At 50.6% G+C, this 14,854-nt stretch overlaps 5 protein-coding genes across 5 annotated transcripts; 4 read left to right on the plus strand and 1 right to left on the minus strand.

The window, feature by feature from the left end:
* Positions 1–30: 30 nt before the first annotated feature.
* On the plus strand, positions 31–1,081 carry F5J12DRAFT_426712 (uncharacterized protein). The gene has a single exon (XM_051739372.1). The coding sequence runs from the start codon at positions 182–184 to the stop codon at positions 863–865; it is 684 nt and encodes a 227-aa protein (XP_051595871.1). The 5' UTR covers positions 31–181; the 3' UTR covers positions 866–1,081.
* A 443-nt stretch (positions 1,082–1,524) lies between these two features.
* On the plus strand, positions 1,525–2,464 carry F5J12DRAFT_907316 (protein-tyrosine phosphatase-like protein; the record flags this gene model as incomplete). Its single annotated transcript, XM_051748915.1, has 2 exons — positions 1,525–1,870; positions 1,941–2,464. 2 exons carry the CDS (start codon positions 1,525–1,527, stop codon positions 2,462–2,464), a joined length of 870 nt encoding a protein of 289 aa, XP_051595872.1.
* A 1,133-nt stretch (positions 2,465–3,597) lies between these two features.
* F5J12DRAFT_858440 (amidohydrolase family-domain-containing protein) lies at positions 3,598–6,491 on the minus strand. The gene is made up of 16 exons (XM_051746761.1): positions 6,236–6,491; positions 6,086–6,187; positions 5,948–6,022; positions 5,780–5,904; positions 5,551–5,716; positions 5,336–5,498; positions 5,267–5,291; positions 5,091–5,214; positions 5,006–5,043; positions 4,862–4,957; positions 4,650–4,803; positions 4,557–4,584; positions 4,475–4,508; positions 4,380–4,426; positions 4,194–4,325; positions 3,598–4,134 (listed from the first exon to the last, which is right to left on the minus strand). The coding sequence occupies exons 1-16, from the start codon at positions 6,438–6,440 to the stop codon at positions 3,909–3,911; spliced, it is 1,740 nt and encodes a 579-aa protein (XP_051595873.1). The 5' UTR covers positions 6,441–6,491; the 3' UTR covers positions 3,598–3,908.
* Positions 6,492–7,925, plus strand: F5J12DRAFT_858454 (uncharacterized protein). Its single transcript, XM_051746762.1, has 6 exons — positions 6,492–6,618; positions 6,672–7,138; positions 7,196–7,220; positions 7,278–7,400; positions 7,455–7,624; positions 7,680–7,925. Exons 1-6 carry the CDS (start codon positions 6,521–6,523, stop codon positions 7,847–7,849), a joined length of 1,053 nt encoding a protein of 350 aa, XP_051595874.1. The 5' UTR covers positions 6,492–6,520; the 3' UTR covers positions 7,850–7,925.
* F5J12DRAFT_858457 (uncharacterized protein) lies at positions 7,926–9,082 on the plus strand. Its single transcript, XM_051746763.1, has 4 exons — positions 7,926–8,103; positions 8,158–8,444; positions 8,513–8,699; positions 8,752–9,082. The coding sequence occupies exons 2-3, from the start codon at positions 8,357–8,359 to the stop codon at positions 8,671–8,673; spliced, it is 249 nt and encodes an 82-aa protein (XP_051595875.1). The 5' UTR covers positions 7,926–8,103; positions 8,158–8,356; the 3' UTR covers positions 8,674–8,699; positions 8,752–9,082.
* The last annotated feature ends 5,772 nt before the right edge of the window (positions 9,083–14,854 follow it).

Genomic DNA, 14,854 nt, shown 5'->3' on the forward strand with positions numbered 1-14,854 from the left:
CCCGCCGGACCGGGCCGGCCCACCCCTCTCACCCGCCCAGTCCCACCGACACGACGACGACGAGACGAGATGAGACGGGGACGGCCTGCCAATCTGACGCTGAAACCGGACACAGCAAGGGCGTTCTACCCGGCAATCGCAGTGGAGGACACCGACGACGACGACGCCGACGCCGACTGTGATGTCCTGCAGCTGTCGCCGTCTTCGGGCTCGTCCGACTCGTCCCAGTCACCCGAGACAGACGACCTCTCAAAGGACCTCGCAGATCTGGCCAAACTACGCAAGACTGTCCAGCAGAATCTCCGTCTGCGGCCAATCCGATCGTTCAGCTCGCTGCCGAGCCAGACTCGACCGTATTCGTCTGGCAAAACAACAAAAACACCAGCTGCTCGTACTCTGCGGTCGCCCAGCTCGTCCAGCGCAACGTCGAGCGTGTACTACACCCCAGTCGAGCCAGTCCAGCAGCAGCGCTGTGCTTCCCCCTCCTCTGCCTCGGACTCCGCCTCTTCAAGCAGCCAAGAACTGTCCCCACTCGCCTCCCCCTTCCGTGCTGGCTGCTGCTGCATGGGACCCAGCCATCCTCGCCGACCGTCTTAGCTTATCCGCTTCAAAGCATCCCATTCTCGTCGATACGCGTCCCTACGCCGTATACCAAGCCCGTCGTATCGCTGGCAGCGTCAACGTCGCCATCCCCTCTCTCATACTCAAACGTTACAGAAAACCAGGCAGCAGTGGTGGCTTCCACTCCCTCAACTCACTCCGTCAATTCATGACCTCGGAAGACGACAAACAACTTGTGGGACACACTCTCTGCAGCAGACCACTGGGACGGCGACATCGTCATCATACATGGCGACGAAACTGACGAATCGGAAAAGGATAATTTACAGGTCACCGCATGGGCACTCCTACCCCTCCTCTCGTCTCTTCTCGGCCCAGGCTGCGTTCACTATCTCAGAGGCGGGATGGCAGCAGCCCTGAAACACCCCAAACTTTTTACCCATATCGACCTCCAACCACCTCCCCCTGACAACCACGTTTCTGACGGACCAGTCATCGAAAAGTGCAAAAGGAAAAGGCGTTTTCCAAATCAACACGGCCACTCCTTCCTCGCTCACCTTTGTCGAGTCGCGCAGTGCCGATGATCCCACTTCGTCTCCTTCCCAATGCATATACCACCACTACCCCGGACTACCTGCAAGACGTCCCAGCGCACCAAACCTTTCGTACCCGAGCGACCAACACCTAACCCTGCCCCGTCTTCAAATCCGTGTCCAACCAACCCGGTCTGCCACGATGCCCATCACACCTACCCAATCGAGCGCTTGCATGAGTCCCCGCGTCTCCGTACCTCCGCAGTCACCCTCACATCTAACCCTCCTGCACTCGAACCATACACCACCTGCCTTATCGCCACGGTGGGCCACGAGCCCCACAGACTTCCTCCCTCCACCTCCCTCCGTGTTCACACAGTCTGCACATACACTTACTCCTCCCCGCACTCCCCTCACCCCAGATACTCCCATGCCACTCCTCCCTCCACGCTCACCTGGCACCTCACGACCTTCCCCTCCTGGGGGGGCTCCCTCCACCGGCTCCGATGCTCCTGAAGAACTCCCCTCCTTCAGTGTCTCCACGATCCTCCCTGGCTTCCTCTACCTCGGCCCCGAACTCACCGTTCCTGACCACGTGACCGAACTCAAAGAACTCGGTATCCGTCGTATCCTGAACATCGCCGCAGAGTGCGACGCAGATGACTATGGGCTGGACCTACACCACGAATTCGAGCGGTACGTACGCATACCCATGCGTGATACCGTGGACGAAGAAAAAGTCCGCGGTTGTTTACGACTCGTATGTGAGACCTTGGGTACGTTTCTTCTTCGCCCTCTCGCCCACGTTAAAATGAAGGCACTGAAGTCATCTTTACGTGAAAATAGACGAAGCAGCACTCTACAACGCACCAACATTCGTGCACTGCAAGGCTGGTCGTTCCCGGAGCGTCGCAGCAGTAATGGCATACCTCATCCACGCCCACCGCTGGCCCCTCTCCCGCGCATACGCGTTCGTCGTGGACCGCCGTCGCGGTGTATCCCCCAACATCGGATTCGTTTCCGAATTAATGGCATTCGAAGCTCGCGAGCTCGGCGGAAGACCTACCGGTACTTCCGGCGGCGGCGGTACAGAAGACGACGAACAAAACGGACAGCCTGGACGCAGGTTGCCGCACGCTCGCGAGAGCCTTCCTCCCATGTTGTCTTCCTCCCAGGAAGCCGAAGATGACGCTGACGCAGGGCTAGGCGTTGGACAAGACATGGAAATCAAGGATGCAGAGGGTCGATGGCGTCACGTCCGCCGTGCACCCGTCGACGAAGCCACCCTACAGCCTATGCGTCGCGTGAGTAAGGCTGGATTAGAGAGCACTGCAAAACTCTCTGCCAGCGATGAGCAAGCGGCAGGTTGAAAATATGGGTGTTGTTTCCTCCAATTCCTGACCAAAATTGAGATCTTTTTTTTTTTCACTTTTTTTCTACTGGATGAATGGTTTTTCTTGTTTAATTAGAGGCCTGTGTTAACTAACAATTGTGCAGTTCTACGTGTACTCTTTGTTGGGACGGAGGAAATTCCGCTTTCTTATTACTAGTACAAGCATGCGCTGACGACATCCAAATACCCTAACATGGTGGATATCCCGCCTCTACACGCCACTGCACAGACACCCCAGCACAAGTCGGCGTTCCGCCGAAAGCACTTGCTCATTCGGGGAGGTTCGGGGGTGCGATTCTCCAGCCTCCGCTATTTTGGAAAGTTTTTCAAACTCAGTTTAGGACCCTAAACGGTTCCAAATAGCCCCTGTAGAATGGCCACAGCTTCATAGTCGGTCTCAGTACCAGTCTCTGCAATCAACCACCATGTGGCAGCCGAAATCATTCGCCAGTTTTATATTATTTCACAGAACCCACGTGTAAACGTATACCATGGCGTCTACAACGAGCTTCTCAATTCCCTCTTTCCCCCAAAGTCACGCCCCCGCACAACTCCATCTCCAGGTTTGAAGTTCGTCTCGCGGGAAGACCGCTTTTAATCCCGGAGCTGATGAGATCACCAAGCTAATTTAATCTCCCGTCGAAACGTCAGACAGCGGACGACCGGATCAGATATCACATGATTGACGTCGCTGGTTATTTGAACGTTGCTCGTAATCTAAGCACGTATTTGCAGTAGCCTGCTACGCTATCAGCGCAGTGGGGGTGATTCCCTCACTACACAGGATGGTGATGCAGAGATTGTGCCTGCCGCCATTCCACGCCAACCAGTATCAGGAAAAACGTCTTGGATGGTACCAACTGCAGAAGAACGAATCCGTCACATTGTACAACTGATCACCGACGGGTGTGGAGCTCGTAACAGTTGATCCAGTTAGGTATGTTGGATCGATGTGCATTCGAGGAGCTAAAAGCTTTCATTGCCTCTGAAGAGGTTTGTTCCCTTTCCTCGATGAGAAGGCCAGTTTTGTATCTAGGTTGACATCCAGAACTCTCTCCCAACAATGCTTCTGCGGTTCAAAGCGATTCTGCGCACAATACCAGAATCCTGGGCATACCATCCACCATCATAGGGATGAAGGGAAGACCTTATTGTGGACGTCATATCGTGCACTTCGGCATCACAAAGGCAGAGGACACTGTTGCGGATGTACACGGTAAAGGGTAAAGTATGGGAAACATGCAAAGGTATACAGGTCAAAGGAAGGGCAGTGCGAGCAAACAATCCACCGCCCACGGGTATAAGCTCCCTAGATACATCCAGCACAGATGGAAGAACAGCCTGGTACCCAGTTACGCAACCCACTGACCAGGTTCCAGCTTCTAGTATCTGATATGTGAGAGAGGGAAAAGAAAACGCTCTCAAAAGCCTCCATGAACTACCTCTCCATCAATAACGGTCGCCAGTACCTTAGTCCCCAGAATCTCCGACGCCGGGACTGTCATAATGTCCCGGTCTAGGACGACGAAATCGGCTTTCTTACCCACGGTGAGCGACCCAGTGATAGACTCGGCAAACGAAGCATAAGCCGCATCCAGTGTCATGCCCTTGAGGGCTTGGAAGCGCGTCAAACACTGCTCGGGGTACCTGTGGACGGGGGAAATAGAACTCAAAGATTTGCTTGGACAAACGAACTGGCAACACACCATCCTTGGGGGCCATGTGGAGACCGTCCAGAAACCGAGAGCCGAGCGACTGCAGCATAAAAGCCCAATAGGGGGTTAATACCCTCCACCGGAAAATCAGAGCCAAGAGGGAGAACTTGGTTTCGAGACGTCCTAGAGAGTGGGCTCGAACGGGCATCATGTCCCAAGCAAACAAAAAAAACATACTGAATCATCGTGCGGTACGCATATGCCCCACGGATACGTTCTGGACCCTACAACAAGTCACGTTCTGCTCATTCCACGAAAAAAGAAGACTTTACCAAGCGCTGTTCTGCATACCACATATCACTGGTCCTGAATGAAAAGTTTAGTACTATCCTTACGTGCCCCGTATACACTTACGCGTGTGTAGGCTGAACACTAGGTATCACTATCGAACACAAGCGTTTTGAAAAACTACGGGAATCCGAATCTGAGGCAGATGAATATACGTACCACCCAGGCGTCCCACTCTCTCGAGATCTTCAAGAGTCATGATCTGCGCATGCTCGATACGCGGCCTTACTTCCGACATATTAGCACCAGCGAACACGTCTTCGAAAATATCGAGGACAACACGGTTGGCACGGTCGCCGATGCAGTGGACGTTCTACGTATAGCGGACACTGAATCTCAAAGGCACAGGGGAGACAATCATTGAAACTCACCACCTGCCAGCCGTCGGCGTGGAATCGCTGGACGAGGTTAGAGAGAACGTCTTCCTGGATTCGCATTAGTCCATTCGTGGATGGATTGTCGCTGTACTGTGCAAGCGTACATAACCAGCAAAAAAAAGCACAATAAGCACATACCGGCTCTAGCATGGCTGCTCCAAAAGAGCCAAGCGCACCTACAGCCGGTATTAATCTGTGCCCTATTTCAGAAGAGTTGACATACCGTCGGTGAACAGCTTGACACTGCGGAGGTTGAGGCGTTCCCCAACACCGTAGTCAACCAGGCGAGGCAGTTTGTCACCCCAATACTCGATGGCATCCAAATGGCCCATGAGATAAAGACGAAGCTACGGTATGAAGACTAAGGATGAAGAAAATAGGCATTCATAAGATACACACCGGGAGTTTCTTGGACTCTGCATATCTTCGAGGCATGAGCAGGTTTTATGATTATATGAGAGTACTCACTGCCTGTAGAACTCGATAGCGTCAGGTTCGGTTGCGGCATCATGGATACTGGTCAATCCAACGGCGAGGGCATCCTTGACGGTCCTCTCGAAATAGCGCTGCATGCCTGCCTCGCTCGGAGGTGGAAGTGGAATCAGGGACATCGCGTTGTCCACGAAAATGCCTGACGCGCATAAGAATCGCGGTATATGCATAAAGTACGTGGATGTATATACCAGTTGGGTGAGCAGAACCATCGCGAATGATTTCCCCGCCATCTACAGTGTTTGGAAGCTCGCCCATAAGCTGTAGCACGCGTCTGGATACCCACGCTGCGTGACCATCTACACGGTCCAAGTATATACGCCTGCCTCTGAGAAGCGGTTCAGCATCGAAATCGTCCTAGAAATTGTGAGTATATGTATGCGCTGCTGTGCGAGTCGAGAACAAGTGCCAGACACCTACTGCATGAGGATACTCTGGCACTGCCCAAATGTTCTGGTCCCAGCCCATGCCTTGTATCCATTTGGACGGGTTGTTGAGGATATCGGGTTTTGCTCTGACGAAGTCGACGAGTCTCTCGAGTACCTCTGAGTCTGTCAGTGATTGAGGTGCATGGAGCAGGCGCATCACCTTGTTTCGATGTGCAACCAGAGAGATCGACATTGAGCTTCAATGAGCCGTAAGCCAGAACGTGCGCGTGTGCATCTACGAAGATGTGGACCAACGCCAGCGGACGGAACTGGGGGACGTACCAGCGAGTCCAGGGACGACTTACACTGGTGGGGTCGATGAACGACACGTTGAGAGACGGCCTCCTCCAAAAGTCAAGGATCCCTCCAGTTCGCTGGTTCCAACGGGCGTTGACATCCTCTTGACGTCGTGTCAGTTGACAGGCTCACACAAACGACAGCGACGCACCGAGGCTGCCGACGTCTGCAATCCGGGTGTCCCGTACGAGGATGCACTGTACGGTGGGGTGGGCCGGGTCTACCGTGTGGATGCCGCCGGTGGGCGAGCACACAGCGTAGTCCGGACTGGATGGCCGGGGTGGGCCGTGGAAGACAGCGCCGAGGACGAGTGCGACGGCGAGCGCCATCCATGTTTTGGGCAGATCCGCGGACATCGTGGTCGTCGTCGTGGTGGTCCTAACCCGGTGGCTTGGCTTGGCACGTGCCCGCCCCCTGTCGCTTCTTCCCACCCACCATGGACGATCTGCTGCACACACAGCACAGGAAGACGCAGCCCCTGAGGAAGTCGATCGGGAAACATCCTCTCCCAACCGACTCACCCACCTACGACGCGCAAGTATTCTTTTGGCTTGACTTGGCTCGGCTCACCCGATCTGTCTATCTAGATCCGAAGAGGACAATGACCCGCTCACAGACGACGGCGGATCGGCCAAGTCTGCACCCGTCTCGGCACGCTCCAACCGTCCCACTCCCCTCCATAGCAAGTCTGGCGCCGCAAGAGCTGGCGGCCGGCACCAGCTCGCGTCCAGCATGCTCTCCGACGACGGCATCGATTCACAGACATACGACGGCGATGTCGAATCATCCATCACCGCAAGGGCAGGCCATCACGGGCATCCTGGCCTCCGCCATTCGTCGTCGACGTCGACGCTGACATCACAGATCGACGACAGCAGGGTGCACTCAGCTGTACCCCAGCTATCGATACAAGAGCCAGCCCCCTTCAATACTGCCTCACTCACACCTCACGACATCCAATCGTTCGTCAGGAGAGCCATCGAGGGCGAGCCCGGACGACTCTATCGCATCAACCCACCACCAACAGACAGACCAGTTCGCATCTACGCAGACGGTAACCCACTCGTTTCGTTCTGATCTCGGTAGATGTATTTAACGCAACGCCCTTTAGGCGTTTATGATCTATTTCACTTCGGGTAAGGGCCACCCTCGCCGCCCAACTTGCCACGGAACACTAATCAGGACGGAGTTAGCCACGCCTTACAGCTCAGACAAGCAAAGCTCTCATTTCCAAACGTGTACCTGCTCGTCGGCGTTAGCAGCGACGAAGATGTCCGACACCACAAATGTCGCAGCGTCATGAGCTACACCGAACGGTTCGTACCCTCCCTGCCTTTTCGTGTCCCGTCTCATCCATACCTAACCCGTAGATGCGAGGCTGTTCGTCACTGCCGATGGGTAGACGAAGTTGTCGCTGACGCACCGTGGATACTTGATCCCGCATTTCTCGAGAAGTGGAAAATCGATTATGTCGCACACGACGAGCAGCCCTACGGCGCAGAAGGCCACGACGACGTGTATGCATTCGTAAAGCAGCAAGGTACATCCAACTTTATGATTCCCAAGAAGCCGCAGTCACTTACATTTCCTCTCAGGAAAATTCCTCCCTACCCGCCGCACACCTGGCGTCTCGACGTCCGATCTGCTAGCACGCATCGTGTCTGGATATCGGAACCGAGATTTTGACGAGAAACTCGAAAAGATGGGCCATTCGGAACTGAAAGCCGAGGGATGCGACTTTGAATGCAACAGTCAGTCCGAGTAACTGAAACGATCTATCTGCGAAGAGCATAAGCTAGATACATAGTACACAATAGACTTGGTAACGCTTCGCTGTCGCTCAGTCGCTATCAGTCAGCGTATCTGGCCGCCTTCCATTTCATTATTCTCGTTTCACCTTTTTGTTAGTTTGGAGCTCATTATTCCTGCCAGGTAACGACAATCCACACTTCCTGCGCATTGCGGACAAGATTCTGATGGCTCTAGATAATGATCTCATTGCGTGGTAACTCCTGATATCCTGTGGCCTTAGAGTCATGAACACATACGTGTGATTCGGTCTGTGACGACTCACCACATCACATCCTCGCAGGTGATAGTAGGAAAAGCTTCTTCGCGTAATCGAATCACCATGCATACTCCAGCCCTCCAGGACCCTTCTCAACTTGCTGTATGAAGTTTAGGTTTAATTTAGCGGAGAGGACTCGATGGGCGGCAATTCATCCTATAAAGGAGCGGCCTTGAACCATAACGCACCTTCCACCAAACCACCATGAACCTCAAGCTGCTTGGTCTCCTTGCTCTCAGCTCCGTACCCGTAGCAATGGCGGGCCCTTTTGCCTACGCCCTATGTCAAACTGGTGAGTCGCTGGGACAAACCAAACACGGAACTATATGCGTCCTCACTGTTGCTTGATGTGTTGCACAGGGTGCAACATGGTTGCTGTGGGTTGTTACGCAGCGTCCGGATTCACCTTTGGCACAGTCGCTGCCCCTGCGGCACCTCAGATGATCCTTGCCTGTAACGCAGCCCAAGGTGCATGCATGGCAGCATGCGCCGCGACCGCGTTGCTGGCACCGATTCCCTGAGCTCTTAGCTCTATCCCTGTCAATGAGTATGTGTGTTATGTTTCAAGGTGGGGGCTAACTGAGTGATCATCAATCCAGAGAGCCTCTGAGCAGTTGGTCCCATGTTTTCTTGTCCTCACTGTGTCACTCTATGCTTGTTTCTTATTTGTGCTGTTCATTGTAATACCCAGTGTCTGCTTTGTCACCATATGTACCAATATTTTCCTTCTTTACGATGACCTTGGAACACGAGTTTCGGGTCAATTTTCACCTGGAAAGAGCAGAGAATTCTTGTTTACAACATACACTGTTAAAGGCAGTTAGTTGGATGTTTCCAAGATTGAATATGAAAGAGAGGAGCGATGTATAAAATACAAGCACCATGTTTCGGAACCAAGGCAAATTTACAATTTCTTCGAATTTCCATCCACGCCAGCGATCAATAGTTTAACGCTTAGGGAGCCTCTATATGTATTGAATGGATTCCAGGTAAACCTGCGCAAAGGGCAATCCAGACAAGAACGAGGATATCGCAGGCTGCACTGTTTCCAGACAGTTACTTCTGTATTGTTCGAGGTAGGAAAGAGAAAGGGTTTTCGTACAACACGCTACACGGGCCCTTTGGTAGAGAGCAGGCATGGGTGAAACAGGATCATATTATTCCGGAAACTTTGCAGGTGGCTGTGCTCATAGCCACTGCAAATGCACGGGGTAGCCTGCTGACTGTGCATGTGAGAAAGTGAGAGTTGGGTGACTTGCGGGCTGCATGCAACCCTTGCCTGTTTGTTGGTACTCAATTCAATTCTACTGAAAGACACTGTATGTTGGCCATGTAATTATTCATGAAATAAATGGGTATTCTGCAAAGAGACCTGCCCAAATTTGCTAGATGAGTGGTGGTCAGGTGTGGGAAGTGATCCTGATGCAAATTTCCCACTTTTTGTTAGCTAAGAGCATAGATAAACATATGTAAGACATGAACAGAGTTCCTTGGCACCCTCCCAAGTCATCCCACCCGAGCCATGACAGTGTGATGCCCAGCAGGGCCCACCTAAATGTGTGACACCTTCCCTGCCCACCTGCTTGCAGTGGCAATTCATCCTATAAAAGAGGCAGCCTTGAACCATAATGCCCCTTCCACCAAACCACCATGAACCTCAAGCTGCTTGGCCTCCTTGCTCTCAGCTCTGTACCCATAGCAACAGCAGGCCCTATTGCCTATGCCATATGTCAAAGTGGTAAGTTGATGAGACACACCCAACAGGGAATTGCCACATGCTTCTCTGCTGTTGCTTCATGTGTTTCACAGGGTGCAACACAGTTACTGTAGCTTGTTATGTGGCAGCTGGGTTCACCTTTGAGGTGGTTGCTGCCCCTGTGGCATCCTTGTTGCTCCTTGGCTGTAACACAGGCCCAAGGCACATGCATGCATCAGTAAATCACTTTGAGCTGTGGAGCTCTCCACAGTGCTCCATAATACACAGAGTCCCCTAGCTAGGTCCAGGCTGGACAGATGCACCCAACAACACTTTTTGCTATGGCTAGTTGCCTGTTACTATGGAATGGTCACATTGTCATGGAACTTTGTCCAGTATCTTACTTACTATGGATTGCTATGGAACTTTCATGCTTAGATATCACTGTACAAAACTGGCCAGACTGTATTCTCCTTGGGGTGTTGTCCAGTACTCCCCATCTCAATGTTTACTTTGCAAACATGTGATCACTCCACAACTTAGGAACAGTTCACAGCAGGTATGACTAGGAACAGGAGCATTGGCATCAATCATGTACTACATGTGTAATGACAGGTACTGACAGGACTAGGTATTATGAAATCAATCAAGGACTGCCAGAATGTGCTGGTACCTCTCTACATTCAAATCAACCTCTTGCAGTACAGCCCTGATATGAGGAGCCAGCACGAGCGTGTTGGCTGCCCCAGTACTTAACATCCTTCCTTTGCCCACTGAGAAAGCTGATCATGCAACCTTGTGCCATGATAGGGATCACAAAGGATGTCATTCAGCACCTTCATCATGCCATGGAAAATGGAATTGTAAGCCTTGCTGGAGAATTGAGGCATTGTCTTTACTGTGCCATTCTTCACAAATCCATCCAACACACAATGATACTGCAAGAAAAGTTTGAGTTGCAGTGACTTGGGGTGTAAAATAACTCACTGTGGCTACAATGAGAGCCAGACAGGAAAGGGGAACTGAATTGTTGAAGGACTCAGGACACTTATCCACAATTTGATAGGTCCCAGTATAGTAGAATTGTATGACAGCTTCCTTGAGGGCAGGGTGAGCGAAACTCCTGGTTTTTCCCTGATAAACCAATCCATTAGTAGCGCAGACAATGAACTGCATGAATGTGCATTCTCATTGAAACCATCTCACAGGAGAAGCAAGTTGTCAAGGAGCTTTGTGGCAGTGGTCTCTATCCATTGTACACAAACCCATGGTGCAACATCAGAAGGAGGGATAAGGTTGAACATGGATGGCATGGTTGCCAGCATAACCGACTTCAATTCTGAATGCCAGGTAGATATATCACCAAGGAGCTACTGGTGGTATGTCAGTAGCTGTAACCAAAAGACAGGACTACTTACAAGGAATGCCATATCTTGCTTGTGGTCAGGCCAGTAACCTATAAAGTTAGGATAACAAGACATGTATAAAGCAAAAATTGTTATGCTTCCATCAGGGGTCTTTCCTTTTTTGGCTTCTCTCGGTCACATGTGTCATGTGCCTCGTCACGTCTCTAATAGTCATCACCGTCCTAGGGGCTCAAATGCTCCAGGGAACTTTTGGATCTCCTGCTATCAAGGTATTTCCAATACCTGTCGAGACCATGTTGCTGCTGTGATCCAGTACTCCACCGCCCTCTCTGATGGATGACTTGTTTCTTTCTTGCTCTGTTTGACTCGTTTATGTTGCTCACATGTTGTACTATAGTTCCAGTGTCAGGCTCCTTGCTGCACATTGATTGCACCAGCCAGTACAGCCATTGTTGCCTCCCTACCCCCATCTTTGACACCATATGACTCTTGTTTATTTTCACTGATGGTTCTGTTGACTACTGCAGATATGTGTTGCGATGCATCGGTTGTGACTGCTATGGTACTCATACTTAGGAGTATATAATCCTATGTACTTTGTCCTGTATCTGCAGTTTTTCAATAGCTTGCAACTGAGCTTCATCCCTTCACTTTATCCTTGTTCTCTCTCTGCACAAACAACCTCAGGGACTTGCCAGTAGACAGAACCTCTGTTGGATTATCATGATAACTCAGCCATAGGGGTTATGACAAGTTCAGCCCGTAGTCTCCCACCTTGTGTGCTTCGTGCCTATTCCATTTGAAGAAGTCACCACACTTGGGCATAACAAAATTGAAAAACTCCATGCAGCTTTTCTGGGACTTGTCGACCTCTTCGTGCAAAGTCTACTCGTCCCTGGTTACTGAACTTCAACAAACCAACACTCACACTAAACAAAGCTCATTGGTCTCCCTCAGTGCAAAGACTAACTCGCTTTCCTCTGCTCCTCAACTGCTCTAATCAAGCATAACAAAATTGAGAAGCATTCCTCCACCCTTAACCAGATTCACCACTCTACAGGCAGCTACTAGGCTTTAATAGATCGCCTCCCTAGAGCCCATGCTTGTGTCTCCCTACACGTAAAGCCACTCACGCACACCAGTTACTCTACCGTGCTGACAGGTTTCTTTTGAGAAATAAATCCTCCCTCAGCCTTCGTTATCACTTCCTGTTAAAGTGTCTAACCCTCAGAAATCGAGACCACCAGTCCCTCCTCATCCAAACCCCCTTGGGCGTGGTAGGAATCCCCCACTACTGCCCATTCTGCTAGGAAGACTAGGACCCTTGGTTACTGCAACAAATCCCTGGTTATCTTATCTATCCCGGTTTAGGGATTCAGAAGTCACACTTAGTTCAGAAGAAGAAGACGATCAGAAGTCTGACACTTCTTATGGATCAGTCCTCAGGGAAGAACAAGAAGCATGCAAATCACCCGATATGTCCATGACACTTGGTCACGGAGAATCCGCTCCTGAAATGCCTACAAGGACCGTTTCCGAAGAGGAGCTGAGACAGAGGTTGGAAGAACAATGACTCACTATGGCAGAAGAGCTTCACAAGGTGATGCTTGCCCAGAGTAGCAATCCCTTTCCAACAGGAACACCTACAGACTTGGCATTATGCAAATGGTATGCCAGGAACTTTGGAAAGGTAATTCCCCCAGAGGTCCCCATTGCTGGGTCCAGTAAGGGTAAGGCCTCAGCTGACCTGGATGACACATACAATTGCTGCCCACCCAACGGAGGACAGGAGTTTAATGTCGGGTGTCCTGGAGAATACGATGGAAGCCACAATGGGCTTCAGACCTGGGTAATGCAGGTCGAAGGTTACTTGAACCTGAACAAGCATGTGTATAACACGGAGTCGCTCAAGATTTCGTTCGCCCTCACCTATATGACAAAAGGCACAGCAGTTTCATTTGCCAAAAATTACCAAAATGAAAACAAGCTTCTCGACGGGACAATCTACTACACTGACACCTTCCAAAGGTTCGTTGAGCATCTTAAAGCTACTTTCGAGTCAGGCAACCAAACTGCTCTTGCAATACTCTGCCTTTCTGACATCACTCAAGGCAAACGAGAACTCAAGGCATACATAGCCGAGTTTATGGGGCTTGTCAACAAGGCTCAACTTAAAGAAGAATCACATGAAGCAGGGACCTTCTTTGGAAAAGGATTAAATAAAGAATATCGCGACTGGGTTCTCAATTCTGGATGCACCCCTTCCACGGTCATTGAGTGGATACAGTGCATGGGAGAAGCTCAAACCATGATTGTGACGAAGCATATCCTAGAAGGGAAGGAATCTCGGAATGAAAGAAAGTTCATTCATTACTGCGGAGGTTCCCAAGATCCTGATGTGATGGACATCGACAAATGCAAACAGAACATTAGACATTCCAGTTCAGAAATTAAGTGCTTCAATTGTGGAGCCAAAGGTCACTACAAGTGTGACTGTAAATCCAAAGCCAAACTGCCCCCCAGTATTTGCATGGTCCTCAGGGAGGATGGAAGCAAAGTTGCTTATATCAGAAATAGCGAAGTGACTGAGGAGGAAAGGAAGAAGTTTGGGGTGGATTTTTAAAGGGGACTGACAATTCTCCTGCTACAGTCAGTCCCGTTTCTGTGTTGTCTGCTAAATGTACTTCTATAGATGATGAATCAACTATGCAATTGTGTTCACCTATCAGAAGGGTCGTTTTGCCAGACTACAACACAGGAGTAATAGCATGTATCGATTCAGGAGCCAAAGTCTCCCTGATATTGGAAAGGATCGTTCAACAACTCTGGATTACAATGTACTGGGTCAAGAACAAATTCAAAATGACCTTGTTCACCAGAAAGGATGTAGAGTGGGTCACACGCAAAGTGACCATCCAGATAATCATCAAAAACTGAGTGGTTTGGGTCAAGTGTTACGTCAGTCCATTGGTAGGAAAGGAGCACATCCTTCTCAGGATGCCATTCCTGAAGGAATTCAAACCACACATGAACTGGGAAACTGGTAAAATCTCATGCTGGGATGATGGGTACATGCCAACTAAAGAAACTGATGCTTATATCAAGGAAGTCATGCCTTCTTATGAGGGGCATGTGGCCAATCCTTCACCCAAAGGGTTGGAAAAAGAATCCATGGGGTTACGACCTGTGGAGGTTAATAAAACTACTCTTTCCACAGAACTAGAGGCAGCCCTTGCTGTGAACAAGGAGGAAGTCAAGCTTCTGGAATTATACAAGGAGTTCGCAAAGGTGTTCTCGGAAGAGGATATCCTGCTACCGGCTCATTGACCCAGGCTCAATCACGAAATTCAGCTTCATGATGACTTCAAACCCAAGAAGGCAACAGTATATCCTATGTCCCCCAATGAACTGAAGGTGCTGGACAAGTTCTTGGAAGAGAACTTAAAGTGCAAAAAGATTTGACTATCAACTTTGCCTCAAGTGGCACCGGTGTTCTTTGTCACCAAGAAGGATGGGAAAAAGCAGCTTATTCAAGACTACCGCTACCTCAATTCGTTTACCATCCCGGATGCACACCCGCTGCCTAATGTGCAGGCTCTGTTCAATGAATTGGTCGAATCTTGCTACTATGCCAAGTTT

The sequence above is a fragment of the Pisolithus orientalis genome (assembly GCF_024613125.1).
Source record: "Pisolithus orientalis strain OTSU chromosome Unknown F5J12scaffold_46, whole genome shotgun sequence".
Classification (NCBI taxonomy): domain Eukaryota; kingdom Fungi; phylum Basidiomycota; class Agaricomycetes; order Boletales; family Pisolithaceae; genus Pisolithus; species Pisolithus orientalis.

Bases quoted from the DNA above. Each gene is read 5' to 3' on its own strand.
- F5J12DRAFT_858457 (XM_051746763.1), top strand. From the start codon at position 8,357: ATGAACCTCAAGCTGCTTGGTCTCCTTGCTCTCAGCTCCGTACCCGTA. The intron at 8,445-8,512 runs GTGAGTCGCTGG...TGTGTTGCACAG, and splicing joins CTACGCCCTATGTCAAACTG to GGTGCAACATGGTTGCTGTG.
- F5J12DRAFT_858454 (XM_051746762.1), top strand. From the start codon at position 6,521: ATGGACGATCTGCTGCACACACAGCACAGGAAGACGCAGCCCCTGAGG. The intron at 6,619-6,671 runs GCAAGTATTCTT...CTGTCTATCTAG, and splicing joins GACTCACCCACCTACGACGC to ATCCGAAGAGGACAATGACC. The intron at 7,139-7,195 runs GTAACCCACTCG...AACGCCCTTTAG, and splicing joins AGTTCGCATCTACGCAGACG to GCGTTTATGATCTATTTCAC.
- F5J12DRAFT_858440 (XM_051746761.1), bottom strand. From the start codon at position 6,440: ATGTCCGCGGATCTGCCCAAAACATGGATGGCGCTCGCCGTCGCACTC. The intron at 5,717-5,779 runs GTAGGTGTCTGG...CACAATTTCTAG, and splicing joins TGCCAGAGTATCCTCATGCA to GACGATTTCGATGCTGAACC. The intron at 5,499-5,550 runs GTATATACATCC...TATGCGCGTCAG, and splicing joins TGGTTCTGCTCACCCAACTG to GCATTTTCGTGGACAACGCG.
- F5J12DRAFT_426712 (XM_051739372.1), top strand. From the start codon at position 182: ATGTCCTGCAGCTGTCGCCGTCTTCGGGCTCGTCCGACTCGTCCCAGT.